Source organism: Merops nubicus, unplaced genomic scaffold (genome assembly GCF_000691845.1).
Source record: "Merops nubicus isolate BGI_N331 unplaced genomic scaffold, ASM69184v1 scaffold8376, whole genome shotgun sequence".
In the NCBI taxonomy this organism is placed as follows: Eukaryota; Metazoa; Chordata; class Aves; order Coraciiformes; family Meropidae; genus Merops; species Merops nubicus.
In genome coordinates this window covers 18,450-43,926 of record NW_008614277.1, presented here as the reverse complement: position 1 = coordinate 43,926, position 25,477 = coordinate 18,450, and the positions used below count along the sequence as shown (strand labels likewise).

The window sequence follows — 25,477 nt, the reverse complement described above, 5'->3', positions numbered from 1 at the left end:
ACCTAAATGATTCTATGATTCTACTTTCAAAACATCATGCAGATCACTGAGGGTATTTTGTTATCTGAAGCAGATTTAAGAAAAAAATAGCTTTTCTAGTTATGTCTTCCATGTCTTCTGCCCTTCATAAACAGGGAAAAAGCATGGAAGAAAACATGTCCGTATATGACTTAGCAAACACAATTAGCAGATTGTTTCCTATTTCTTAGTACAAAATTATAAATTAGGGGAAAAAATCAATACATCGAAACAAGGGGAGAAACTCCTCCTTCCTGGAAAGGCCACAGCTTATGTGGGAGTGGTCAACCACCAGGTGTACTTTGTGACAGCACTGGCACATGGGGAGGGTGCTTATTCTATCAGTTGTAGTGGGTGCTGAAAGCCATTCAGTACTGAAGATACTGCAAATCATTCAGGGAAGATAAAAATCAGTCATTTTCATCTATCCAAAAGCTGTGCATGGATAATATAGTTTTCCTCTAAAGAGCTACTGTGTCCCAAACAGAGTTACCTGCTGGAAGTACTTGTCGCAGTTAATGTATTCCTTATCGTGGGAGTCCTGCAGCTTGTTTGTTTTGATGTACTGCCAGAGGGCCTGGATGATGGCAGAGCGGGTCTGGGTGTGTATCCCCAGCAAACGGGCGAGTCGTGGGTCCAGCTTAAACTGCGGGGGCTGTAACACAGAGAGAGGAGATGCAGACAGCAGCAGAGAGAAAAGCAGAGAGATACACAGGGCTAAGGTTGAGTTCTTGGGAGACTGTTCCTCAGGAGAAGCCCCCGTTCAGGGGCAGGGATTGCAAAAATACGGGTTGCTCAGATGTGCACAACTCTTGATGCTCTGGAAGAACTATGTCTAGGGTGTGAAAAGAAAGAGAACCATTCTGCATGTGCTGTGAACACAGATTATCTATACCTCAGGCTTCAGGTAATAACAGCTTGCGTGCAGACTCAGGAAAGAATCTTCCTTTTCAACACTGACACATAATTTGACTTTAGGGAGAGGGAGAATTAAAAAGGATGGTCCTTCTTCTGAACTACTGGAGGTTAACCACAGAGAGAATGAAGCTAGGATGATAATTCTGCTGTTGCTAGTAACTGCGCAGCTGCCACACATCAAAAAAAGTGCCCTGGAACTCTCTTTTTCAGACATGTTCTCTCCATTCTGCTGAATACCAGAAAACTTACCCAACCACAACTAGTCAATGGAATATGACAACGAAGAAGCTTGACGAGAAGCTCAACGTGAGCCAGCAGTGTACTCACGCAGCCCGGAAAGCCAACCGCATCCTGGGGTGCAGCAAGAGGAGTGAGTGTGGCCAGCAGATCAAAGGAGGTGATTCTCCCCCTTTACTGTGCTCTTGTGAGACCCCACCTCAAATACTGTGTCCAGTTCTGGTGTCCCCACCATAAAAGGGACATAGAACTGTTGCAATGAGTCCAGAGGAGGCCACAAAGATGATGCAGGGGCTGGAGCATCTCTGCTATGAGAACAGGCTGAGGGCACTGCGATTGTTCAGCCTGGAGAAGAGAAGACTCCAGGGGGACCTTAGAACTGCCTTCCAAAACCTGAAGGGAAGCTACAGGAGGGCTGGAGAGGGACTTTGAACAAGAGTGTGCAGCAACAGGACAAGGCACAGTGGTTTTAAACTCAAAGAGAGTAGGTTTAGCCTGGATCTTAGGAAGAAGTTCTTCAGTCAGGGGGTGGTGAGACTCTGGAACAGATTGCCCAGAGAGGCTGTGGATGTCCCCTCCCTGGAGGGGTTGAAGGCTGTTTAAGGCCTTTAAGGTTGGAGGAGGCCTTGAGCAACCTGGTCTAGTTGAGAGGTGTCCCTGGCCATGGCAGGGAGGTTGGATGCTGGCATGTATGATCTCTAAGGATCTTGTAGATTATCTCCCTTCCTAACCTAAGCCATTCTATGGTTCATGCTATGGAATATATTTCTTCTTCTGACCTCTGTGATACAGCTCTTCAATTATCCTGTTCTGCATCTCTAGTAAGACACATTCCTTGGACAGTTTAGAGTTCGGTGCCTCCGCCAGTGTGTACCCATACTCAAGTTTAATATCTGCCATATTATTAGGCAAGGATTACTCTGTTGGTGCGAGGTCACCCAGTGCTAACTTTATAACAAATCAAAGCTTAAGCATAAGAGAACATCTATTTTCAAGTATAATTTATAACAATGGTGAGCATAACAAACATCAGTATATTGTGTTAACAATACGGATTCTCACTGGCTGTATCAGCATTTCGTTTGGCTTTTACACTCCCTAAAATCAGTAAAATTTTTTCTCTGCCAACATACAACAGACTGTCTTTATCCTCGGTAGATGCTATTTGCATGGGGGGACAGAGAATGGCACAGAATGAGTTCTTAAAGTTATACAATCAAAATGCATCTGAGACTGAACTGCTATTGAAAAGGAAGATCCCATCTCCTCTCAGCAGTGCATTTCTATCAGTTTCCTCAGGACAGCAACACTTCTTTCAGGGATGGTTTCAGTCACATTGGTTAGCTCCACAACTGCAAATTGTGCCAGGAGCATGGAGGCTGTGACAATGCACACCCACAGCTGAAACAAAAGTGGGTTTTTGAAGCAACTTAGCCTTACAACAGCTTAAAACACTTTGAAACTGTGCCCAGGAACCTCTTTTGTATTCGATCCCAAGGCAGAATAACCTAATTTTGCCTGTTATTTATTTTGATTCCTGGGACTGGGACCAGGGAAACTATTTGAAAGTTACCTTTCTAATAGATCAGTTCCCTGACTTGTTTGTGTTCAGCCCACAAATATTGCAAGTACAGTAGAACCAGTACTGACAAAAGAGAGGAGAAGGAATGCCCAACAAGGCCTAAGAGTAATGGCCCATCTAACACTATGTTGTCTTATGCCAGAGTAGGGTGACAATGTGACCAAAACTTAACACATCAGGAAGGCTGTGTAGTCTGTCCTGAGAAAAACTGCCACAGCTCCGCAGAGTTCTGGTGCCACTAGCAAAAGCCACTCCTTTGAACATCTGCACCAGACCTTGCATGCAACTCATGTGCAGCTGACTACTCCCTAAGAAGCCCAAGGTGGAAATGCAAGTTCCTTCTGCAGGTAGGCAATACAATCTTCGTAGTGCCAAGAATAACATTTTGCTAGACTAAATAGAAACCTAATTGATTGTCATGGTTACAGGGGCTGGGACCAGTGTATCCTTATGTGGGTAGAACCAAAACTGTATATTCTATACTCTCTATGTCAGTGCTCATGGGCTGTTAAGAAAATCATGGGTAGCAGCTGCCCAGGACAGACCTCACACCCCAGGCTATAACAGATAAATAAAGAGGTTCAAGGGCAGGGGAGATGGTAACACCTTCCCACCCAGCAGGAGGAGTCCTCCCTGTTCATGGGCCCATCCATGCCTCGCCCCATGACTCACACAGAGCTCCCCCCAGGAGCTATTTCTGTTTAATGGACCATCAAGGACCCACTGCATGACTCACAGAATGATATCAACCCATTGTGAGATGCTCCACCCAGGGGGAGGAGCCAAGTGCTCCCACCTGGATATAAACTGGGGTTCAGTACAGCACGGGGGGCCTTACCCACTGGATTTCCAGAGGACAAGAGCTACCAGGTCTTTTCTACGAGACCACTGTTTCATCTGGACTGCTACCACCCCCCTAACTACAGAGTATCAGGTTGTATTCTGACTCTGTTTGTGGTTTTCCTTTGTATTATTGCTTTTATTTTTTTTTTCTTATTAAATTGTATTTCTGACTTGGAGTCTCTCACTGGTTTGTTTTCAAACCATTATATTGATGTACCCTCTTTAAATTTTAAATAATGGGACAGTTTGGTATCACTCTAAACCCAATGGACTATGTGTCATTTTGGGTCCAAGTGTACTGGTTTCTGATGTATGTGGCAGGATGAATGTGCCCTGTTGCACTATGTCCCAAAGGCTGTACTTTCCGTGCCAAAAGCTGTGCACTGACCTGGTAGTCCAGCATGAGGAGTAACGTGCACCGCACGCTGACATCTCCAGGTCTTTTCACCTGGAAGCCGTCCGTTTCCTGCGTTGTGGGCGTTCTGTGCCACTGCCAAAGGGAAAAAAAGATAAGAGGGTTCACCCTTTTCCACTGCTGTCCACAGAGGTGCATCTTGCACAGTACGCTATGCAAAAATAAGACAAGTACAAGCCTTCTGAAGATCTTGCCATTTAAAAAATACAACCAAAACACATCAAACCCCTTCCCCTAATCGTTTCTTGCTCTGCCTGCACAATTCAGCTTTAATGCACAACCTGTTCTGCTGTTAGCATGCTTTACTTGTTAGGAAGAACGTGCACAATTTTTTCATCATTTCATACATTCTCTTGTAAGATGTGCAATACATCACTACCACGTCTATGGTTTAGACTACATAGATTCTGTTAGTAAACATTCTTAAGAATTCAATTTTGAAAACTCTGAAAATATTTTAAATGAGATAATGAATGCAAGGTAATTTAAGGCAGTAAGGTAATGGGCACATAGCTGTTTATCTGTGCTAGTATCAGGCTTGTATGCAGAGGGTGCACAACCTTCTTACCTCCACAAGATGGTTGTCAGGTCCATAAAGATCTTTGTCCAGTTCAATAACCAAACTCTTAAAAAAAGATGAAAACTTTCGTTTCTGTTTGCTGAGCTGCAGAACCAGAAGAAACAGAAATGTTTAAGGCTGCATCTATTAGCTTGTGTTCTACACTTCCTTCTCAGGCTTTCTCCTCCTCTTGAACATTAATTCTTGTTTAGACCACAAGTGTGATCAATGTAATCACCTTTTCCCTCTGGCAAATGCAAGGTAAGATGCAAAAATCTCAGCAGTGGTGGAACACTGCACACTTCAGGGAAGATTCCCAACACTATGTTATTGTAAAGGCCTGGCTTGTAATGTGAACACAACGCCTGCTGGAGCGAGGCCAGAGGAGCCCCAGCAATGCCCCGAGGGGGGAACCCCTCTGCTGGGAGCCCAGCAGGAGAGAGTTGGGCTGGGGCAGCTGAGAGGAGAAGGCTCCAGCTGGGGAGACCTGCTGGGGGCCTTTCAGTGCTTCAAGGGGCCCATCAGAAAGCTGGGGAGGGACTTTTTAACAGGGTCTGTAATGAACGGACAAGGGGTGATGGATTTATACTGAAAGAGGGTAGGTTTAGATTAGATGCAAGGAAAATGTTTTATGCTAAGGGTGGTTAGACACTGGCACAGGCTGCCCAGAGAGGTTGTGGATGCCCTATCCCTGGAAGTGTTCAAAACCAGGTTGGATGGGGCTTTGAGCAACTTGCTCTAGTGGGAGGTGTCCCTGCCCACGGCAGGGGGGTTAGAACTGGATGATCTTGAAGGTCTCTTCCAACCTGTATACTTTTTATTTTAATAGCTTGAGTTTTTTGAGGAATGCTAAGTTCTTGGCCTGACTGATGAGATGACAGCAAATTTTACAGACTAATCATACACTAAGTAAAAGTATTTCCTTTTAGATTTTGCCTTTCCATTTAATTATCAGTATTCTCTGCTTACTACACAGCTCACATTGTCTAAATTAAAAACTGGGACGTCTATAATCATGTAATCTGACTTTTTCCATAGGATACAGTCCACAGGATTTTAATGAATTTTTTTCTTATTTAATGCAGATCATTTTAGAAATACATCCTCCTTTGATTTAACATTTGCCAGTAATGGAGAAGCTATTTTGTTCCAATAAAGAACCTCTTTCTTTGTTAAAATACAACCTCTAATTTTTAACCTCAATTTGTCTAAGATCAACTCCCAGATGCTGCACTTTGTCACCCCTTCATCCTCCAACAAGACGCTGATTCTGATTCATGTAGTTATCTCCAGACAGACAGATGTGCCTTAAAACCTTGTCTTCTCCATACATGCATGTTCTCCATCTGTTTATCTTATAAAATACTTAGCTTGTGAAGTCCATTCATATAGGAAAGTCCAGCCTTCTCCAAAGAAAGCTAAACCCATCACTGAGGTTTCTGAAGACTTCAGAATGACAAAACTTTTCTTCCACCCTTGCTCTGATCATTCATCCATCTTCTTGCCCTCCCCAGGAACATGAACTACTTAGTTCTCCTTGTTATCCTGCTCTTTAGAAGATGCAATACCTGCTGTAGGCCTGATTTATCACACCTCTTGTGACCTGAACCCTGCTACATCTTTTAAGGCAATTGTCTCAGCCCTGTTCTCTTCATCTCCTCCTACCTGTTCTGTCCTTAAGTCTGCTCCACTGTCTGCTGCCCTCCCCAGCATTCCCATTATGGCCTTATCCCTCAATCTGGCTTGACCAGCCAGCAGCAACAATCTAACGCTGACACTCAGGGATGTCTTGTCTGAGTTGATATCCTCAGTAAAGTACACCACCCCACAGGACAATCTCTAGATTCTTGCCAGTCCCAGTGAAGCACAGGTAAGTCATACATCATCCAGGAGCTTCCCCTCCACTCGCAGCTCCCATGAAGCAATGCTGCCATCAGAGTCATCAGCATCAGATTTTGCAGGATTAAATGTGTTGGAGATGTAGAGTCTCAGTTTCCGCTTTTGCTGTTGAAGAAATAGAGAATAGTACACAGCCAGTTTAATTCCAAGACCTGAGCAAGCCACAAGAAACATCATAATTACACATTTAGTAGGGAATCTGCATGTTTACTACAGTTGCACCAGGTTATACTAGAATTTAAGATTTGGTTTTGTATAAAAAAATAGACTGAAGAGCTGAACCTGAAACTTCCTTTCAAAACCTATTGGCTATACAAACATGGTAAGATCCTCTGTGAGTGGAGAAGGACAGGTGGCTGCAGAGCCAAGCCCAAGAGGCTACACATCCTGTACTTCTGGATGAGATATTTGAGAAATCATTACAAGAAAAGCACAATATGATGCCACTCCTGTCACCTGCCCTTCAAAACCCTAATCAAACATGCTGCAGCTCCACCTCGCAGTGAGACCTAAGTGGAGGAAGGCACTGGGATCCATTCCTATCCCAGGTGCTCAAGTCCCTGAGGGACACCAACCACCGTGGCTACCTGCCATCCTTTTTACAGGTGACTGGAGCCTTCCCCATCCCTGCACTGGCTTCTGGCTGTGCTATTTCTCAGTGCCCTTCTCTCCTGTGCACCATGTGGAAAACCTGGCCATTAACTCTGATGCATGGATTCCAGAAAAGATAGTGCCAAAAATTTCTTTGGGATGCTAATCTCAAAGATCTTCGTATAATATAATGATGAAAAGACTACAGTTGCCAGGTTAATGAAGCAGAAACAACCCTCATACAACATAAGAAAGGAGTAGTCTTGGAAAACTTTCACACACACAAATACAGGGGAGGAATTTACATTCATCAGGTCAGGAAACTAAAAATCTACTATGTCAGAGATTAACGTGGGAAGCAGAGATATATGGCTGATGAGGAACAAGAAAATGACTACATTGTCCCAAATCTAGAGAAGACAATGGCAGAAAGGTTTGACAGAAATGCAGTGTCAACAGTACGCACTGACAGGGAACAGGATTTTCAAAAGTGCCAAGAGTCCAGGAAATGACAGGCTGACTGACCCAGATAAGAACAGGCAGATAGGTAGAAATATATTCCTGATAATCCATATTCTTTCTCCATCCTTTCCTACGGGAGTTCTGTTGCTAAAGTGCTCTTTCATCATATAAAATGTGGGAGGGTTAATGTCACAAAATCTTTGTCTGGTATGGAGGACTTGTGAAGGGCTTCATGTTTCTTAATTCCCAACTCTTCAATTTAACTTACATATTTTATACACTGGTCCTAAATTTTATCCTCACCTGGATTATTTGCAAAACCATTATCTACACACACAAGCAGCTTTTTTCTTAACAGTTCCTCCTAGATACTCTATTGATATTTCATGTTTATATCACTGCCTCCATTTCCTTTTATTCTGATTTCCAAAGACATTATTTCCATTCTCCCTTTTATCCTGGGAACTCCTCTCATCTCCCCATATCCACACAGGAATTGTGTCCGTTTCCTCCAAAGTCTGACATTTCATCACTAAATCATCCTCTGCAGCAACATCCTTACTGAATCTTTTCGATGTCTTCCTTTCTCCCAGTCCTGTCCCAGAAATGGATTCTTTCCCCACTGTGCAATGTGCGACCCACACACAGCCGAGTTACCTCGTTCATTGCAGTCCTGCGCAGGATCGGGTGCTGGCAGGCTGGTGCCAAGAGAACTACACCTCGCAGGAACAGAACAGAGAATATTTATGCACTGGGGACTGAAATGGAGTTACCTGTAGCTATTGTCCACGACTGGTTGGGGGGGCTACGGCGATAAAGGATGCTTTGGCTTGGGGGCTTGATCTAATCACCCTAAGGTGGAGCCAGCTTATCGGTCCAGCAATTATCACCCTAAGCACAGCCATCGTGAGTCTCGTGTAACACGAGCTTTCAGGCTCTAGATGCCTCGTACAGTGTGCCCAAAACCAAGTTAGTAACAACACCTGACTCCACTCTGAAATACAAAATACCTCTCCTTGTTACCTTCTGTTGTTTCCCTTTGCTAACTCCCAATCACTTTTCTTTCAAGTCATGCAGGAGCCAGACGCAGCTCACGTTTTAGAGGGGTCTCCTGCTGGGTTCCCTACATTTCCTCTGCTCTGCCCAAGTCACAGCCTGTGTGGAATTCGTTTGTTTCTTCCACACCTCTCTTCAATTTACAGTGTTTTCTTCTACATGGCAAATTCTTTCTCAAAATTACTCCTTCCCTCACTGCAACCCCTATAAATCAGCCCACTTCTTCCACATCATCACCCGAAAGGAACTTAGAATAATTACAAATAAAAAAATCTAAGAAAGGGCTATCTCTAAAACGTTATCTTTTGTCCCACTTTATTTACATTATCTTGATTTTGGATCAAAACCATTCAGCTTTTGACTCCAACACATTTCAGACCCTGCTGACAACCTCCAAGTACCGTGGAATGCTGAGCCGTTGGTCTCTGCTAGAACAAGCAAAACGTGTAACATGCACCCTGGGGGCTGTCTTCAGATTTTGGCCCAAAAGGTAATTTGCAAATTTGCAATACTGTTAAGGGAGGGATTACCTCCCAAATGCAACCACAGAAAGACCCTTGCTTCTGACTCATCAAGAAATCAAACAGGGCAACTGCAGGGTTGCAAGAGGAGCCCAACATCAAATGGGCTTTATATCTAATAAAAATCTTTATTAGAACACAATGCAAAATATGGGAACTTAAAGAAGGAAAATTCACATTTGCTAGGAAAAATGGAATAAATTAAAGAAAAAAAAAAAGGGGGGGGGGGGAATGTTTTAAACCAAATTTTCGCTGCTCACATGTCCTACAAAATGGTTCATTTCTTCAGGCTTGCTTTTATTCCAGCAACTCTTGTGACTTCCAGGGTTGCAGAAAACGCTGTAGGGTCATTTCTGGGGAGATACAGAGAATCCTCTCTTTTTGTTCCTTACGACCCAGCTGTGTTTGTGCTTTAGCCTTCTCTCAGGAAACTCCAAATTCCAGCTTTGTCTTCTGGCTCCTTACTCAGCTGAGACGACCCCTCAGCTCCTGCGTGCACCCCAGCTGGCACCCTGGCCCACTCCCTCCACGGGCTCCCGCAGGCCACGTGCACCTCAGAACACAACAAACAGGCCCTCCCGGCTAACAATGAGCCACTACCCTTTCAAAGAAACTACAAAGACAGCTGCAAACCGGTGTCAGCCACCACGATTGTCCTAGTCAGTAACTCCAGACCTGACCAGAGGAGTGCAGCCAGACCTGCCAAAGACATTCTCGTAAGCAGTCTAAGAGAACTGTGAAAAAGGTATTTGGCCTCGAACAGTGCTTAAACAGCCAAACATGTCCTCTTCTGTACAGCACATCAACCTAGGAACAGTTAAGCCTCCAAAACTACCTGTCAGAAGGTACTGCCAGCATGTCTACCTCCAGTTTGTTCCCTTAGGAGCTGCTGCTACATTTTTTGCCCTCTTTCTGCCCTTCCTGGAATGCCCACTACCATCTCTTCCTTACACGTGTCAGCACCTCATAAAAGCTACTTGGGAACAGCTCTGCTCAAGACATTCTAGGAGGCCCACTACCTTATCTTCCAGTTCCAGGAACAAGACAATGGCACCTGAACTTGCCCGGCATACACTTACACCAATAGTGGCAATACATACTTTGAACAGTGACGCTTAAAGAAAACATATTTAGAAATCTCTAGCAAAACATCAGAACCATAGTTCTACAAATGAAACTTTTCTTTGGACCAGCAGGCTACTTCTCCTCTGCCATGACTTTTCTCATGTCAGCTGGGAGATGTTACCATCTCTGCTGAGGAAAAAAGATCCTGGCAGAATCTCAATCTCTTCTGAAGGGATCTACCCAGTGAGTAACAACTTCAGCACTTCACAGCTGTACTGCTGTCATAAGGATGTCCAGTCTTGGAAGATGTCAGTTCAGAGATTATACAGACAGTCAAAGCTGAACTCAAGGAAGAAGAACCTCAAAATGGTGCTGGCTGGGGTTTTAGAAACACTCTACAGACCATAAACGCTCCTTGGCTAAAGACACACTCCCAAATCATTGCACTCAGTTCACTTATCAGTACTCCCAGGTTTGACAATAATACCAAGTTCATACCCAGACGGCTCAGAGTGAGGAATTCCTCCATCTCCAGTTAAGCAACTCCACCTCATCCAGGCAGGAAATGGTACAACAGCAGTTATGTGCCACTTGCTTACTTTGCAGCTCAAATTCAGCAGTGCAATGTACTTGGGCAAGAAGCCACTACCCTTCAACAAATTCTGCAGATTTCTTAGCAATGAACATTACAGCCCAGATCTAAAACCTTTTCCATTCTCTGCATGGTAGCGTCTCGGAGAACAGAAAAGCAAGCAACCAAAACACACAGACTTGTTTTTTACTGGTAGGATTCTCAGTAGGTTGGAGCAAAAGCTAAAGAGAAAACGTACAGCTCCAGGGCAAGAAAAGAGCACCACTTTCATCTCCTCAGACACACTGAAACTTTACCACCCAGAAAGACAAAGCTCAATGGGGGGAACTTCGCAGAGACTTGATCAGCATTGTGAATCAAATGACCTCTTGTCTAAAAATCGATAAATGCTTAATCTGCTTATTCTTGAAGTGTAAGATATGCATGTTTAACATGCATCTTTGACTTGTCTGCAGCAAAATTAACTGCGTTCATATTTAAAAGAAAAGCCTCCCCTCCCCCCCAAGCACTGTATTTCACTTACAATTTCTCCTTGAGAAGAAGAAAAGGAAAAAGCATGTGTGACAGAAGATTGGTCATGTCAGTGATGAACTACTGCTTAGGTCCCAGCTACAACAGTAGCACAAATGGTGGGAGAGCTCATGTGGAATGAAACAGATCTAACCAAGAGGCTGACAGGAATGCTGGAGCAGCAGAACTGCAGCTTTTTCTCCCTTTTCAATGTCATCTTCACACAAATCAATACAGCTTTAAGTTGAAGTAAATGGGTGAAATGCTGGAAATCTGTCACATCCTCCAGAAAACTACCTCTGCTTTATAGTGCCACATTTTTTTTTCAGTTTCCATTAGCATTAAAACCCTAAAAAGTCAAATCAGAAACTAAGTATCTGAAGACATCATGGTCTCTCTGATATCCCAAAGACAAATCTCCATCAACTTCTGAAGTTAAAATTTCCTTCACTGAACTCAGGCAGGACACAATCCTCCAGGACACTTCCAAGGAAGCTTTGCTTGGGACTTCAGACAAATTAACTGCTTATCAGCAGATAGTCTATTGCTGACTGAATCAAGGAAATCTGGCTGCAGACCCTATGAAAAACATTGTGTTGAGACCTCTCTATGCTCTTATGGATGGATTTCTATGTATCTCAATGCAGCATAAAAACCTCATGCAGGAAGGAAAGAGAAAAAAGCTGTGTTTCTGTCTTTGCATATAGAGTAAATGTTTCATGGCCTCACAAAACTTGTTAGGAAGCAGAAAGAACAGTGGAAGATAAAGTAGCATGGAGACTAGAAATAAAAGAACATTGACCACCAATAACAAGTGTTCCATCTGGATCACGATAAAAGAATCAAATCAGAGAGTGTCCATGTCAGAACTGGAATATAAAGGTATTGCCGTCCAGAGTGGCAGCAAACATCTATGTCAAAATTTGTAGAAGGAAAAAAAAAAAAAGGTTAGGTAACTCATGACAACAAAAGACAGACAACAAGATCTTAAAAACGGCCAATCCAAAGCACAAAAATCAGTGAGCGGGTAGAATATGCACCTATCATGCATACTAACAGGAACTACCCAATATTTATAGAGTTAAAAATTGCACCGACACATGAAAAACATCTGTAGAGAGTTCTATAAAAACTTCAACAACAACAAAAGACCTCCAAAAACATCAAACAAACGCTATAGATTAACAAAATGGAGAATACTATGCATAATACTCTATAAAATCAGTTATAGCATCTTATTTGGCAATTGTATACTACAGTCAGCATCACGAGACGTATACTAGAAGGTAATGAGACTATCTTGGGGCACTGAAAAATTCTTTCTCTAGCATGATTGGGAGGACTGAACTTTTTACCTAAGAGAAGAGATCACTAAAGGACCTGAAAGACACATTTAAAATATGGGTTATCTAAAGAAGGTGATGAAGTGTTTGCACTTTCCTTATCTCACAATGCAACATCAGAAGACATAAAATCAAGCCACAAGGCCATAAATCCAAACCCGATCAGTCCAAGTGTGTCATGTGTGCCACACAAAACATAATAAACCACTGTTAACGCACAGAACTCATCCTCACAGAACACAGATTTAGAACTTGAAGTCTGTTAAACCAGAAGACACTTTATTGTCCAGTCCAATTTCCTGTGCAACAAAGGCCCTAATGATTCATCAAAGAGGGCAGCTCTCTTTTAAGAACATCCAGTGTTGACTTTAAGACTTGACATAATGAAAAATCTATTATATCTCTGATATCTTGTTTTACTGGTCATAAATATGCACATTAGTCAACCTCACTTGGTCTATTTTTGAACTACCATCTGTTGGACCAAATCCAAAAGCTCTTAAAAAAATAAAAACAAACAAAAAAATCAGGAAGGGTCTGGAGTGACTATATTATATACAGATCTGTGATCCTGCTACTTGTCACTGTCAGTAAGAACACTGACCCACAACAGCCTCATAATTCCTGTTGCCACCGAATGTGGGAGAGTGAGGGTGATTATGCAAGATTTGACCATGTTCTCACTGAATACTTAGGCTAGTTTGTGATGGATTAAGAATGCACATGAACTTTGCCTCTTTGCATTGAGGCTGAGGAACTTTCTGTCCAGTGGCTTGATTCAGCCCTAACTGGCCAAAAGCAGTGGCTATGGGCACAGTCTCTGACTGTCAGTAACTACCCAGGCAACAAACCAACCAGTAATGCAGCAACACAGGTTGGTGTGGTCCCATTGGCAGCTCAGTCCTCTTCATAATAACGTGTAAGAACCCTCAGATCAGTCTAGAGGAGACAACTTGGGACTCAACTCCTAGGGCCAAGCTCAGGGGTGTCCAGAAAGAGTTGGACTCATCTAAAGCCCACTGACTCAGAGGGGACCTTCAGAGCTGGGGTGACTGCACATCAATATATATGTTAAGCCTAAGGAAGGTCAGACAGCCACTGGCCTTTTTTATTTTTAAAGTGATACGGTTGATGATTAAAGATGAGAAAATTCATAATAAAATTCCCTCAATTATTTTTTTTTTGTTTAAATTGAAATTGCCATGAATTCTGTTTCGCCTTCAACATATTTCTACTCTAAAGGGCTTCAGCAGACATCTCCCCTGAAGAGCTTTAGAATATATTATCAAAACCACCATAGCGCTTGGAGTGCACCAACGGTCCTGAAGTCACTGAGCTGGCAGCAACAGTTAAGTCCAGGTCACAGGTCTGTACCATGTAATGCTTTTCAGAACCCATGAAGATACAACTTCAAAAATTAAATCTTTGTTTTCCCTCCTTGATTTGGAAAAATTTTGCTTCCCTGACAATTACAGCTTCTTTCTAAAATCAAGCCTAACATTTACTCAGTCACCTTTTCCCTGTTTGTTCTTGTGCCAGCTTTGCCCTTCAGCCTAAACATCAATACTTTCCTTCCCCTCTACCAAAAATGCAGCAACTCCCAGTCCCTCCCAAGTTTTTGTATTCATATATAAAAGCCAAGTGACATTCAGACAGTGAATCTTCCTTTCCCTAGGTTGTTCCAGCAGCTCTTTTGTCACATGATCATTCGAGTTTGAACTGATCATTTTAAACACTGATGACACTGTATTCCACCTTTAAAAATCAGAAGAGATGTCACTAGGGTCTTCTAAAACACTAGAACTTTTCTGTTGCTACAGGGAATTCTAGTTACTGAGGTATCCTAAATTTTTTTTCTCTCAGTCACAACATGTTAAGTATAAAATTGTTATCAAAATAATACACTTCACTTTTAATGATGTTTCAAACCAGCTGGCAACTACTTAATAACAGAAATTCCTCCAATTAATCCCAGCCAGCACCAAGACCAACATGACAATCACAAAAGAGGAAGTACACTGCCCACGTGCCACAGACCTCAAAGTGCAGAGGAGAATCTACAACAGCTAAGAAGTGATAGATCTGCCAGTGCTCTCAGTTACCTTAAATTTTCTTTAGTAATCCACACGTATTTCTCCATAACATCCCACGAAGAATGAACAAAAACCACTTTGCCCGAGTTGGAGTGCAGGTTCAATTCCAGGAGGCCAGTGACAGTAGGGTTCAGAGTATGACACAAAAAAACTCCATAACTTATTTGTTCTGCTCCAAAGAATATCCCTTGGATGCTCAAGGTTTAAACTCAGTACATGCAAAAGATGAGAGTCTCTTAGAATGACAGAACTGTGGAGCTGTATGAGGTGTGCTGAGCAAAACCACCAAGCCTTGCCTGAGAGGGCAGAGGACCAGGCAGAAACCTTAGTGTTTTGGAAAAAAAAAAAATGCTAATACCCTTCTGCCAACTATACAACAACAACTTCTCAGCCATCTTAAAATCTGAACTGGGGAAAGAATCTCAATTTACAAAACCAGGAAGAAAGGCATTGTCAGTGTAGTCAGATGATAACGCTCTTTTTTAACCTAAAAATGGAGAACCTAGGAGTAGATCACTTAGTCTGAGGATCTGCTGCTACACACCAGCCTGACAAACTCAATGTTCCACACTGGTTCACTGTGAAAAAGTGACAGTCCCCTCTTTGGGCGAGACCAAACTGTTGTCTGTTGTGCCAGGGCTTGGAGTAGGATCCTTGCTTGTGGGATAGGTCACTAGACGCCCTTCTTTCAGCCAGATGACCCCTGATTCAAGCCTTGGGATGAAAATCACCTCAGTCTTAAAATGATGTTTACATCCACAACTGACTAGTTATCTCAGGCTAGGACAATGGAGAGAAACAGGCACTTTTTAAGGCATGATTTATCTATATTCTTTTAAACATCTACTTCTGTATGAGAAGAACTGTGCCCTGAACTGCATGGCCTACACTGACTGAATCGTTTGCTCTAAAGGGAGCACAGTGTCCAGCTTATATATATAAAGGAGTACAGCGTAGATGTCTGTACTTAGCCAAGTGCATCTCACCATGGCCTTAGCCATCCAGATTTTCATGCACCCCTCTCTAATGATAACTACTTATATGGAGTTGAGTTCTATAGTTTCTGTTTCCTTCAGGCCACAGAGCTTGCTATACCTGTAGCTCCAGCCATACTGCAGTCAAACAGCCCTGTCTGCCTGACTCCATCCTAAAAAGTCCTCTCTGGAATTCTGAGCATGCGAGGGGGCGAGTCTTCCACAAAGTCAGTGCAAGGACTCTGGCGACAAGCGGCGTGCAGCAAATGCTGCTCTGTGGATAAGGAATTCTGTGACTCTCATGACAGATATAGTCCAAGAACACAGGACTGACAGACGAGAGAAGAGAACGTGCTGTACCCAATGGGCAGAAAAAAAGACAAGGCAGGATCTGGACTGGAAAAGCTGGCAGCTGAGAGGGGTGCTGACAGTGGTAAAGTGAGCTGGCAGGTGGTGAAGGCTGTTTCTCCTCTTTCAACCAACCTCTCAGCCCCAATGTCTCCTTGCTTTCCAAGCAATCCCACACCTGCCATCTGTTTCAGCAGCACAACTGTTCACAGAAGATCCAAGTAGGATCAATAGGCCCAGCATCTTTTATGTACTGTCCTAAATCAAAAGCATTTGAAACACTTCCCCACCAAAATATCTCCAGTATAACTAGTCTTCAGACAAAAAAAAAAACAGCCTGAGCAACACTACATCATAAACCTGTGGTTCCCAAAGACACTTTCTAGCTACAACTCAATCACTGTGACCAATATGATAACTGCAGTTACAACTGACAAATCTGAGCAGTCCTGCATGTTCCCTATCTATTATCACATACCTCAGACAAATTTAAATTTTTCTGAAGACTGCAATCCCAGTTTGGGAGCCATTGTTTTAAAGCAAATATTTTAAAATTACAAGAGCTTTGATAAGAGGTGGAAATGCAGAGATAACTTTTATTGCTGTTACAAATGCTCCAACTAGAATAAAATGGAAATACTTAACATCAGAACAACCAAAATTTGTCTAGGCTTAGCTGTATTTTGATAGGTCTTGAATCTAACAGCTGCCACATGCTAAGTCTAGACAGGAATTTGAAAAACATCTGTTCAGTCATTCTTTAGGTGTTAACCAGCTGAGTAACTGGTATCTAAAATGCATTTGCTGAGCCCTAGAGAGAAACAGAATTTTCCATCTACAGCCTCTGTAGAGTGTTGTGCCTCCTACACTCTTCCCCATTACAGGTCTTGAATATCTCCATTGAACAGCTTAGAGCTGGAACCTCACGTAATGGTCAGTTCCCTAGTTAAAGACTTTGCCACAAACCTGCCTGCAGATCTATCCATGTGAGTCATTATCATGTGCATTCAATTACTTTTAAACTTGGCCAAGTTCCTAGCTGCCTTAAAATAACGGTGTTCTACCCACATGAAGAAGCTAAGACAAATTATTCCTTTGAGAATTCAATCTACTATATACAACACCTTTGGAGTACAAAGTTGTGATTTAAACCATTGACACTTCAGTTTCGTATATACAAAACAGGTATGTTATCAGAACTTAATTTTTTCCTTTTTTCCTTTTTTTTTTTTCAGTTTCATAAATATCATCAGAGGTAAAAGTCTTCCACATCTTATGAGTTACCTGTACAGTGACAAAGACATTGGAATCTTGATCTTACTTGGGCTCATACCCATTACTGTGGCACAGACAAGAATGACAGTTTTACTTCACAGTAGACATATAGCTACAGAACACTTCATACTACAGGACTCAAACTATGAATTAGTACGAGCAGTCAACACAATCACAAGAACTTAAAGAGGACATGAAAAGAAATTCTTCATCAGAGTGACCAAACATTAGAAGAGATTGACTGAAGAGGCTGTGAAACCTCCATTGTTAGAGATTTTCAAAACCTGACAACCTGCTTTTCAAGGTCTTGACAACCCTGTTTTGAGCAGGAGGTTGACCTAGAAGACTTCCACAGTTTCCTCCTACCTGAACGTTCCATAATTCAGTTGAATAGACTCATAAAACTTAGGAAAAGACCATTTCAGGAGGATATTATGAACAGCAAAGTGCTGGACTTGATCTAATGGAAATTCCAGAAAACGTCATCCATTCTTTTATAACATGAATTATCCTTTTACAGACTATATATATATATATGTGTTCATTTTTGCAGGATCTTACACAATTTTTCTCTAAGTAATTCTTCCCATTATATGTTTTGTTATTCCATGAGTTTAGCTTTTGACTGAATGCTGATCGAAAATTTAATGAATCTCTTCAGCACATCCTTCTAATCTCTTATTTTCTTCTTTTTAATCATTCTGACACAAAATTCCAGAAGCAGTGTTTATTTATCCAGAAGCTATCATTCCCCTTATTAAAGGCTTTCAGAAGGTGGAGCTGGTAATACCCATGGAACTTGCTCCACCCCTTTTCCATGCATGCTGCTCCCCAGCTGCTTATTCTTAGGAGCTTTGTCTGATCAGTTTCAAAACACCTCTGTTAACAGGACTTTTACTGGAAAGATCATTCCACCAGTTAATACAATAATTACTTTTTTCCCCCTAACTTACTCTACAAATGTTTGGTGACATACCTTCATTGGCCTCTTCAGCGCTTCCTGAATATCCACACGCTTCCGCATAATGGTCTGGTCTAGTTTGCGTTCAAAGGCCAACAGATCCATGTAGGCCTGGGACTCAGGAACCAGCTCCCGGATCTGAGAAGGAAGCAAGGAATATCCAAGAACTGGAAGCAAGAGTCTGCTGTGTTCCAGAGCAGTAACACTGACACCGTCCCAGCCCTGACACAGAGGTGCTCAGGAGGAGTTAGCCCTTAGACAGTAGTTCCCAGTTAGCGACGCAGGTCTTAGTGGCATGGTACAAGCATGTGACTGAAAAGCTGGAGCACAGAACTAAAGCTAATGAACTCTGGAAAACCCAAGGTAGATCCACAAGGCCTGAATAATGGCTGCTCTTTTCAAGTGAGGCTCAGCTACAAGCAGCCTGGCAGCCATTGCTCTCAGCAATGCAAAGCACAGTAATTTTTCCTGTTTAATTTTAAATGGTTCTGTGTCTCTCTAGTCTAAAAATAACAGGTGCATGTTCATGTTGTTTTTTAAAAAAACAGTGTTAACCACTGTAAGTAAAAATTGCCATTTAGAAAGTAAACCTTTGCCAAGACATCTTCTTCCTGAGGTGAAGCTGCCCTTCACATCAAAGTTTCAACAGGACCAGCTAGAAGGTGTCAACTTACCAATGAAAGTTGGCAAGATCATCTGTTAAATACATTAGCTAAACTACATTAGTTCTATTAGCAAACTCCCTTTTGATTTTCCGTTCTCCAGAAAAGTTATCAGAGGAGGTGATATGAAGTAGGTTTGGAGGAAGAACTAATGATCTGAGCTCAGAAATAGGCAAGCATCCCCTTAGATGAAGAAGTCTCTTCTTAAGTGGGAACAAGTCATCCCCCACAAAAGAAAGAAACTGTAATTCTAGTAAATCTACTTAACTTCACTCTAGCTTTCACCTGCAGAACTGAAATATTTAACTGTAAGAATAGTTCTGTTCTATAGTAATTAAAAGCCAGTTAGTATTCCTGGTTTGCTTGAGAACCAGAAGCCTGCAGTTCAATTTGGTGTAAGACAAAACACCTATGTGAGAGACACAAGGCATACGCCCGTTCACTACATTCTGCAAGGACGTAGCAACTATTGCACAAGGTCATCCCAAGGCTTGTCACACACACAACCCTAGTACTGCGTCTCTGAGAGCATTTGAGAGTTGTTGCCTTTTAGTACCTACAACCACCTGAGGTATGATCTTCCAGAGCTTCCAGAACTTCTAGAATAGGCAGTGTGTGAAGAAGTACCTCCTTTTGCTCACTTTGAACCTGCCGTCTGTTAGTGTCATTTGATGCCACATTCTTGCACAGCTGGAGCAGCTGTGGGCACACATTTCCTATACGCCTTCTCCATACTGTTCATACATTCTACAAGTTTTTCTTAATATTCGTTTGTTCCAGTCTGAAGAGAAACAATTCCTCCCTTCTGTATTTAGACATATCAAGACTATCAAGTAAAAGACTCTTTCAACCATACTTGTTTGTTGTTTGTTTTGAGGTGCTAGAACACCTGCCCTATTTACAGCAGGACTGACACTTTGAAGAAGCAGAAACCATGGAGCCAAAAATTCTGTTCAGCTTTAGCTAAACCACTGTATTTTTCACTGTATGTACTCTTTCACAAAGTCTTAGTATCAACAGAATAACAAAAGAACATGAACATTCCTAAGAGTGAGGCACGAAGAGCAAGCACTGCCATGAAAACATCAAGGAGCTGCCCATCAGGGCTTGCAGAGTAAAGACAGCTAGGCAATATTTCCACCCACAGCGAGTACAGAACCCTGGACCCGACAAAGCATCCCCATGTTCTTATCCTGTCCCACACAGAAGAACAGATTCCTCAGTTCCTGCCATACAGAAGAAATTAATCATGCTGTACTGCAGTCAGTTAAAAATTCTGGCCTCAGAACATAGTTTCAGTCCTTTAACTCCAAGTTCTAGCAGTCAGTCCACAAACCCCTAGGCATGTGATGAAGCAGGGAGCTGGTGAACACAGCCCTTGAGATAAGGCACACACTACAGCTGTGGGACAACCTTTCCAGCTGCTTCGCAAGGTACAGGACCCAGCACCTAATGGAATTCCTAAAAAGTCTGCAGAAACAGCAGTAATCAATAAATATTTCCATTCCCCATTTTCACATCTCCTATCACATGAAACTGAAAGGGCATTTCCTATTCCATTCCTATAGCGTTTAACATTCAGTTTGGCTAGAATATGTTAAACAAGCATAGACATTTTAAAATCCACCAACAAAGTTAATAATACTGCATACAATTCCTTGACCCGCAAATGGCTGCAGGTTGGGACAGTGTTTGGGAGAAGAACTGTACTTGCCTGTGTTTGTTCTCTTCTCCAAGAATGTGTTAGGGTCACAGTGAAGATGTGATACTAGGCTAGATCAAAGGTCCACTCAGGCCAATGTGTCTGCTCTTAGAGTGTTCTGCTTTCTCACTCTACTATTGGAATAATCTTTTGGAGGCATGACCATATTCCAATTTCTTACTCTTGCCCAATTTCCCATCAGGAGTGAGAGGAAAGTTAAAGGGGAGCCCCAGCAGTATCACATCACAGTGAAAAATTTTGTTTCTGGTACATCTTGGCTCAGAAACATAAAGGTACTCTTACACCCCAAGGTACTCTTACACTCCAGCCAGAAGTACACAGTTCATTTTTCAGTTTTCTTCCTAGGTAGCCAAACCCATTACCTTGGTGTTCCTGTGATTAGGATCTGTGCAGCTTGCCTATACCTTCTTCTTGCATGGTTTGCCCTAACTGGAAAGTTCATAGCTCCATGCAAGTCTCCTCTCTTCTTCTACAATAGATCTAACTATAAATGTGTAAAGAGTTCAAGACCCGAATTCTCCATTCTGGCCTTCATGTAACTCAAGAAACTACAAAAAGCACCTAGCAGCAGCATTCCAGCATCTGAGGTTTTGAAGCATGCAAGTTAAAACTTATCTTGGAATTACATGGGTAACTGGAATAGATTGTTATTAACATTAGTAAGATAGTGCCTTTCAGGAGGCTGGGGTTCTTCTGTTTTTCCATTGTGAAAATTCAAACATTTCAAAATTCTAAAAATCAATAAGAAGAAACTGTTATTAAATTATGCCATTTTATGCTTGGTTTTCTGGATTTTTTTAATTGATGGAGAAAAAGAGTGGAAAAATTATAAGAGTAGGGGCAGTGAGGACAGTGTCCAGGGAAGAGCATGATGTAAGAGGCTCTCACAATTTCCTTGTAGAAGCAGCACAATGTGGGGGGCCCCACCATACATGCCTCTGAACAAATGTGCAAAGCCTGTGAGACAGAGAGAATCAGAAACCAGAAAATAGCTGCAGCACAACAGTCTCTGGGACATGAGAAACATCACGGGACAGCTTCTGTGCCTGGCACAGTACGACAGCGTGGAAGGTCATGACAACAGGCTGCATTCCAGGGACAGCTTCAGAGAGTCGCACTGGGGCAGATGACACGGCGAGGAGTATCTCCTACAAACCACCCAATCAAGCAGGAGACAAAGCCTTTCTTAGCCTTCTGGAAGAAGCCCCATAGTTGCAGGCCCTCGTGTTCATGGGGTAATTTTAACCATCCTGACATCTGCTTTATGAGCAGAAGCACTGGGCACAAGCACTCTACAGGAGATTTCTGGCTTGGATTGATGACGATTTCCTGATGCAGGTCACCAACAAGTCTGCAAGAGGAGGTGCTGGACCAGTTACTCACTAGGAAGGAAGAAATGGTTGGGGATGTGATGACAAAGGGCAGACCTGGCTGCAACAACCATGAGGTGCCAAAGATTGCAATTGTGAGAGAAGAAAGCAAGACCTAGACTTCAGAGGAGCAAGTTTTGGCTTGTTTAGGGATGTGCCCGGAAGGATCCTATGGGTCAGTGGATATCCCTGAAGGACAAAGGGCTCAGGGAAGCTAGCTGAACTTCAAAGATGATCTCTTGGAAGCAAAGGGGCTCCGATGTGCAGAGAGTTGAGCGGCCTAGCAGGAGGCCAGCAGAGTGAAGCAGGGAATTCCTGACTGGCCTGAAATGCAAAGGAGGCATGCATGGAGGTGTAAGCAGGGATGGCCTACCCAGCAGGAACAGTACAATGGTGCCCAAGCATGCAAGCATGAAATTAGGAAAGTCAAAGTTCAGCTGGAGTTCACCTAGCAATGGACGTGACAGGCAACATGAAATCCTTCTGCAAGTGGATCACCAGCATAAGGAAGACTAAAGAAAAGCCAGGCCTGGGTCTGGTTCTGCCACTCATGCCAAAAACCATGAAGAAGACCAAGCCACTCAGTGTTATCTTTGCCTCCATTTCTCTTGGCAAGTGCTGTCCTCAGGCCCCCAAGGTGCCCATGCCTGCATCAGAGTCAGGGATCACTGCTGTTCAGAGAGACCCTGACAAGCTGCAGAAGCACGATGTCATTCAGCCCTGCCAAGTTCAGCAAAGGTAAACACATGGTTCTGCTCCAGAGACAAAATGATGTCATGCTGTGGTACAGCTGGGCATCAACTGGGTTAAAAGCAGTTTTGCAGGAAAACCCCTGAAGGTCTTCACGGACAACAAGCAGAGAATGAATCTGTGACGTATGCCAGCCGTGACAAAAGTCAACTGCAAAACGGCCTGTGAAGAAAAGACAGAGCCAGCTTCCTCTTGGAGGTGCACAACAATAGGCTGAGAGGCGACAGAAACTCACTGCAACATGGGCAATTGACTCAGTACAGGGAATTTTTTAAAACAAACAAACATACATGATGGTACCAGAACATCAAACAGGCTGCCCAAAGGTGCTGTGGGATGTCTGTCCTTGGTTGGAGGTATCTGGAATCCATCTGGACAAGGTCCTGAGCAACCTGATGTAATCTGAACCTGTTTGTGCAACAGCTGGTCTGCATGACTTCCAGAGGTCCTTCTGATTCTAAATATTTGTGATTACTGGGGCTTAAACAGTTGTCTACCCAAACCATGTTTTGCCAGATAACTCAGTGAATCTTTTTTGTGTTTGAAGACAAATAGGTCACTTTCAGCCTATATGTTATAGAGATTAAACTATAGTTATTTTTTATTTTGATCTATGCAACTGTAAGTAAGTATTCTATGTACTGCACATATTGCAAGTAAAACATGCAAGTAATATATTTAAATTAAGTGCACATATGGGAACAAGGCTTACAGTTCCTCAGAAGGGTTCCAAAGGAATCAGTAGAATGCTAGTCTACCTAATATCATCTAAGTATATTTAAGGATATCTCCACATCAAAAACTGCAGAGGACACTAACACTGACCAGATGTCCATGAGAACCGAGCAGCCATACAGCAACAGGGACTCTCCAGAATACTGGGCTACTCAAGCTATTTTTTTTTTATACAGCCAGAGGTAGCCCAGTAATGACACTCATCCTTCCAGAACATGGGCTAACTAACTTTAACACTTCTGAAAAAAAGAAATAAAGACCTACAGTTCATCTTTGTCCTTTCCTTACTTCAGACTTGGCACTAGCCACCAAGAATGGCTAATTTGTCATTATCAACCAAGCAAACAAGTCAGGGATAATCCACTTTTTGAAATCCTCAATCCAAGACAGGTTTAACAGCGGTGTTGTAACACGTCAAGTATCTAAGGCTATGGGAGAGGTAAGACTGAGAGGCAGAGAAGTCTTTTGCTTGGCCAGTGGTGTGGCTGGAGAACGCTTCCAGAAGAGGCAGCCTTCCCTCACATTTGAGGCTCCCATTTCATACCTAAGAGTGGCAGATTCTGTTCAAAGCATTGATCAAGATTAGCTGCAGGTTTCTGTCAAAATGGACACATACCAGCTCCTCCTGGTCTTAACAGATATTACATAAGGAAGTCTGAGACAGAACTAAGGATGAACTGTTTCTTGTGCTCTGTCAACCTCACCTGCTCCCAGTACATCTCAATCGCTGCTTTTTGAGCCAGAGTCTTATACTGCCAGATTCCTGGGTTAGATTATGTACTGCACTTATTTGCAGAAAAATTAATTTTGCTGTGTTATGACCACATTATTGGGCAATTTAGATAATTTGTAGCAATAACTGTCCTCCTCCCTGTGTTTACTTACTGTTCCATTAATCTTACCCATAAATTTTACCATCAAATTTCACATGCCCTGCATGACACTTAAAAAGAGCCCAGATCAAGCAAAACTACTTTACACTGGGCCAAGAACTGATCTTTCTGGTCCCACGAGAAGTGCCCCACTCACTGATATGTCTCCAAACTGACAGTGAGGAACTTTTTCATGTAAGGTAACCAATAAGCTTTTACACTGTAAGATTTTTTATTCAGATGTCACTGATAACAGATCAAATGACTTGAAGAAATCCAAAAGTATCCACACAATTTGTCAGCAAAGAATCCTGTGATCTCCTCAGAAAAAGGTGGGTTTATTGAACAAGATATGATTTTTACAAAGCTGCACATGGTCCTAGGAAGCATCAAAGTGCTCAGATTTGTTCACCCAGGCAGAGGCACAAGAACTTCCTCAAATAATGTAAAACTTCACTGAGAGATCAAGAGAAGTCCAGGCAGGGAACAAAAAGATTCCTCCTCACCTAGAGAGCAGGAAAACCTTCCAGAGTGGGGACAGATTCCCCAGATCTGAATTTATAATTTGCTGTCTGCCTGTCACCAAGAAAAGGAAAGGCTGTGAGTGATCCCTAACTGGACTTGGTGGCTGTCAAGCAGAGATCACATAAGAAAACAGCAGAAGTGCATTCTTCTCTCCTTCTCTGCACCCACCACAATCCTTAGCACAGAGGAGGAATCCCCTATCTTCACTGCCCAGCCCTCAGAAAATCATGTTCTAGTTTTAAAAACATTTTTACCTCTCTTTACCTTGACATCCCATTAACTCCTAGTCCTATCCCAACTCCATCATAACTATCGTCATCCTAATAATGCAATTGTGTTGGGGAATGGTGCATTTGTACGTTTATTTAGAATATTATCTTTATTTTGGTTATCTCATTATAAAAAAAATGTCAAAGGCAAAACAGTTCTATGAGAGAAGATATCCATTTATAGTCATAGAGTTATCGGAAGAAAATCACAGAGTTAAGTTCTGTTTTGATTTAAAGCAGAGAAGAAACATGGAACCAGGATAGATCAGCCTGTTATGTGCAGCTCAAAGATACAAGCAACACTTTGAG

The 25,477-nt window shown here is 42.5% G+C and overlaps 1 protein-coding gene across 1 annotated transcript in view; it reads right to left on the bottom strand.

Annotated features, from left to right (window-relative positions):
* Window positions 1–511: 511 nt before the first annotated feature.
* LOC103774744 (SWI/SNF-related matrix-associated actin-dependent regulator of chromatin subfamily D member 3-like) overlaps window positions 512–25,477 on the bottom strand; it is a gene marked incomplete at its 3' end in the record, with an annotated part of 39,653 nt that continues 14,687 nt past the window's right edge. The window contains exons 3-7 of the mRNA XM_008942168.1: window positions 18,278–18,400; window positions 6,454–6,576; window positions 4,582–4,677; window positions 3,987–4,088; window positions 512–673 (exon numbers count right to left, since the gene is read on the bottom strand). Coding sequence (XP_008940416.1) covers window positions 512–673; window positions 3,987–4,088; window positions 4,582–4,677; window positions 6,454–6,576; window positions 18,278–18,400 — 606 coding nt within the window. The remainder of the gene's footprint in view (window positions 674–3,986; window positions 4,089–4,581; window positions 4,678–6,453; window positions 6,577–18,277; window positions 18,401–25,477) is intronic.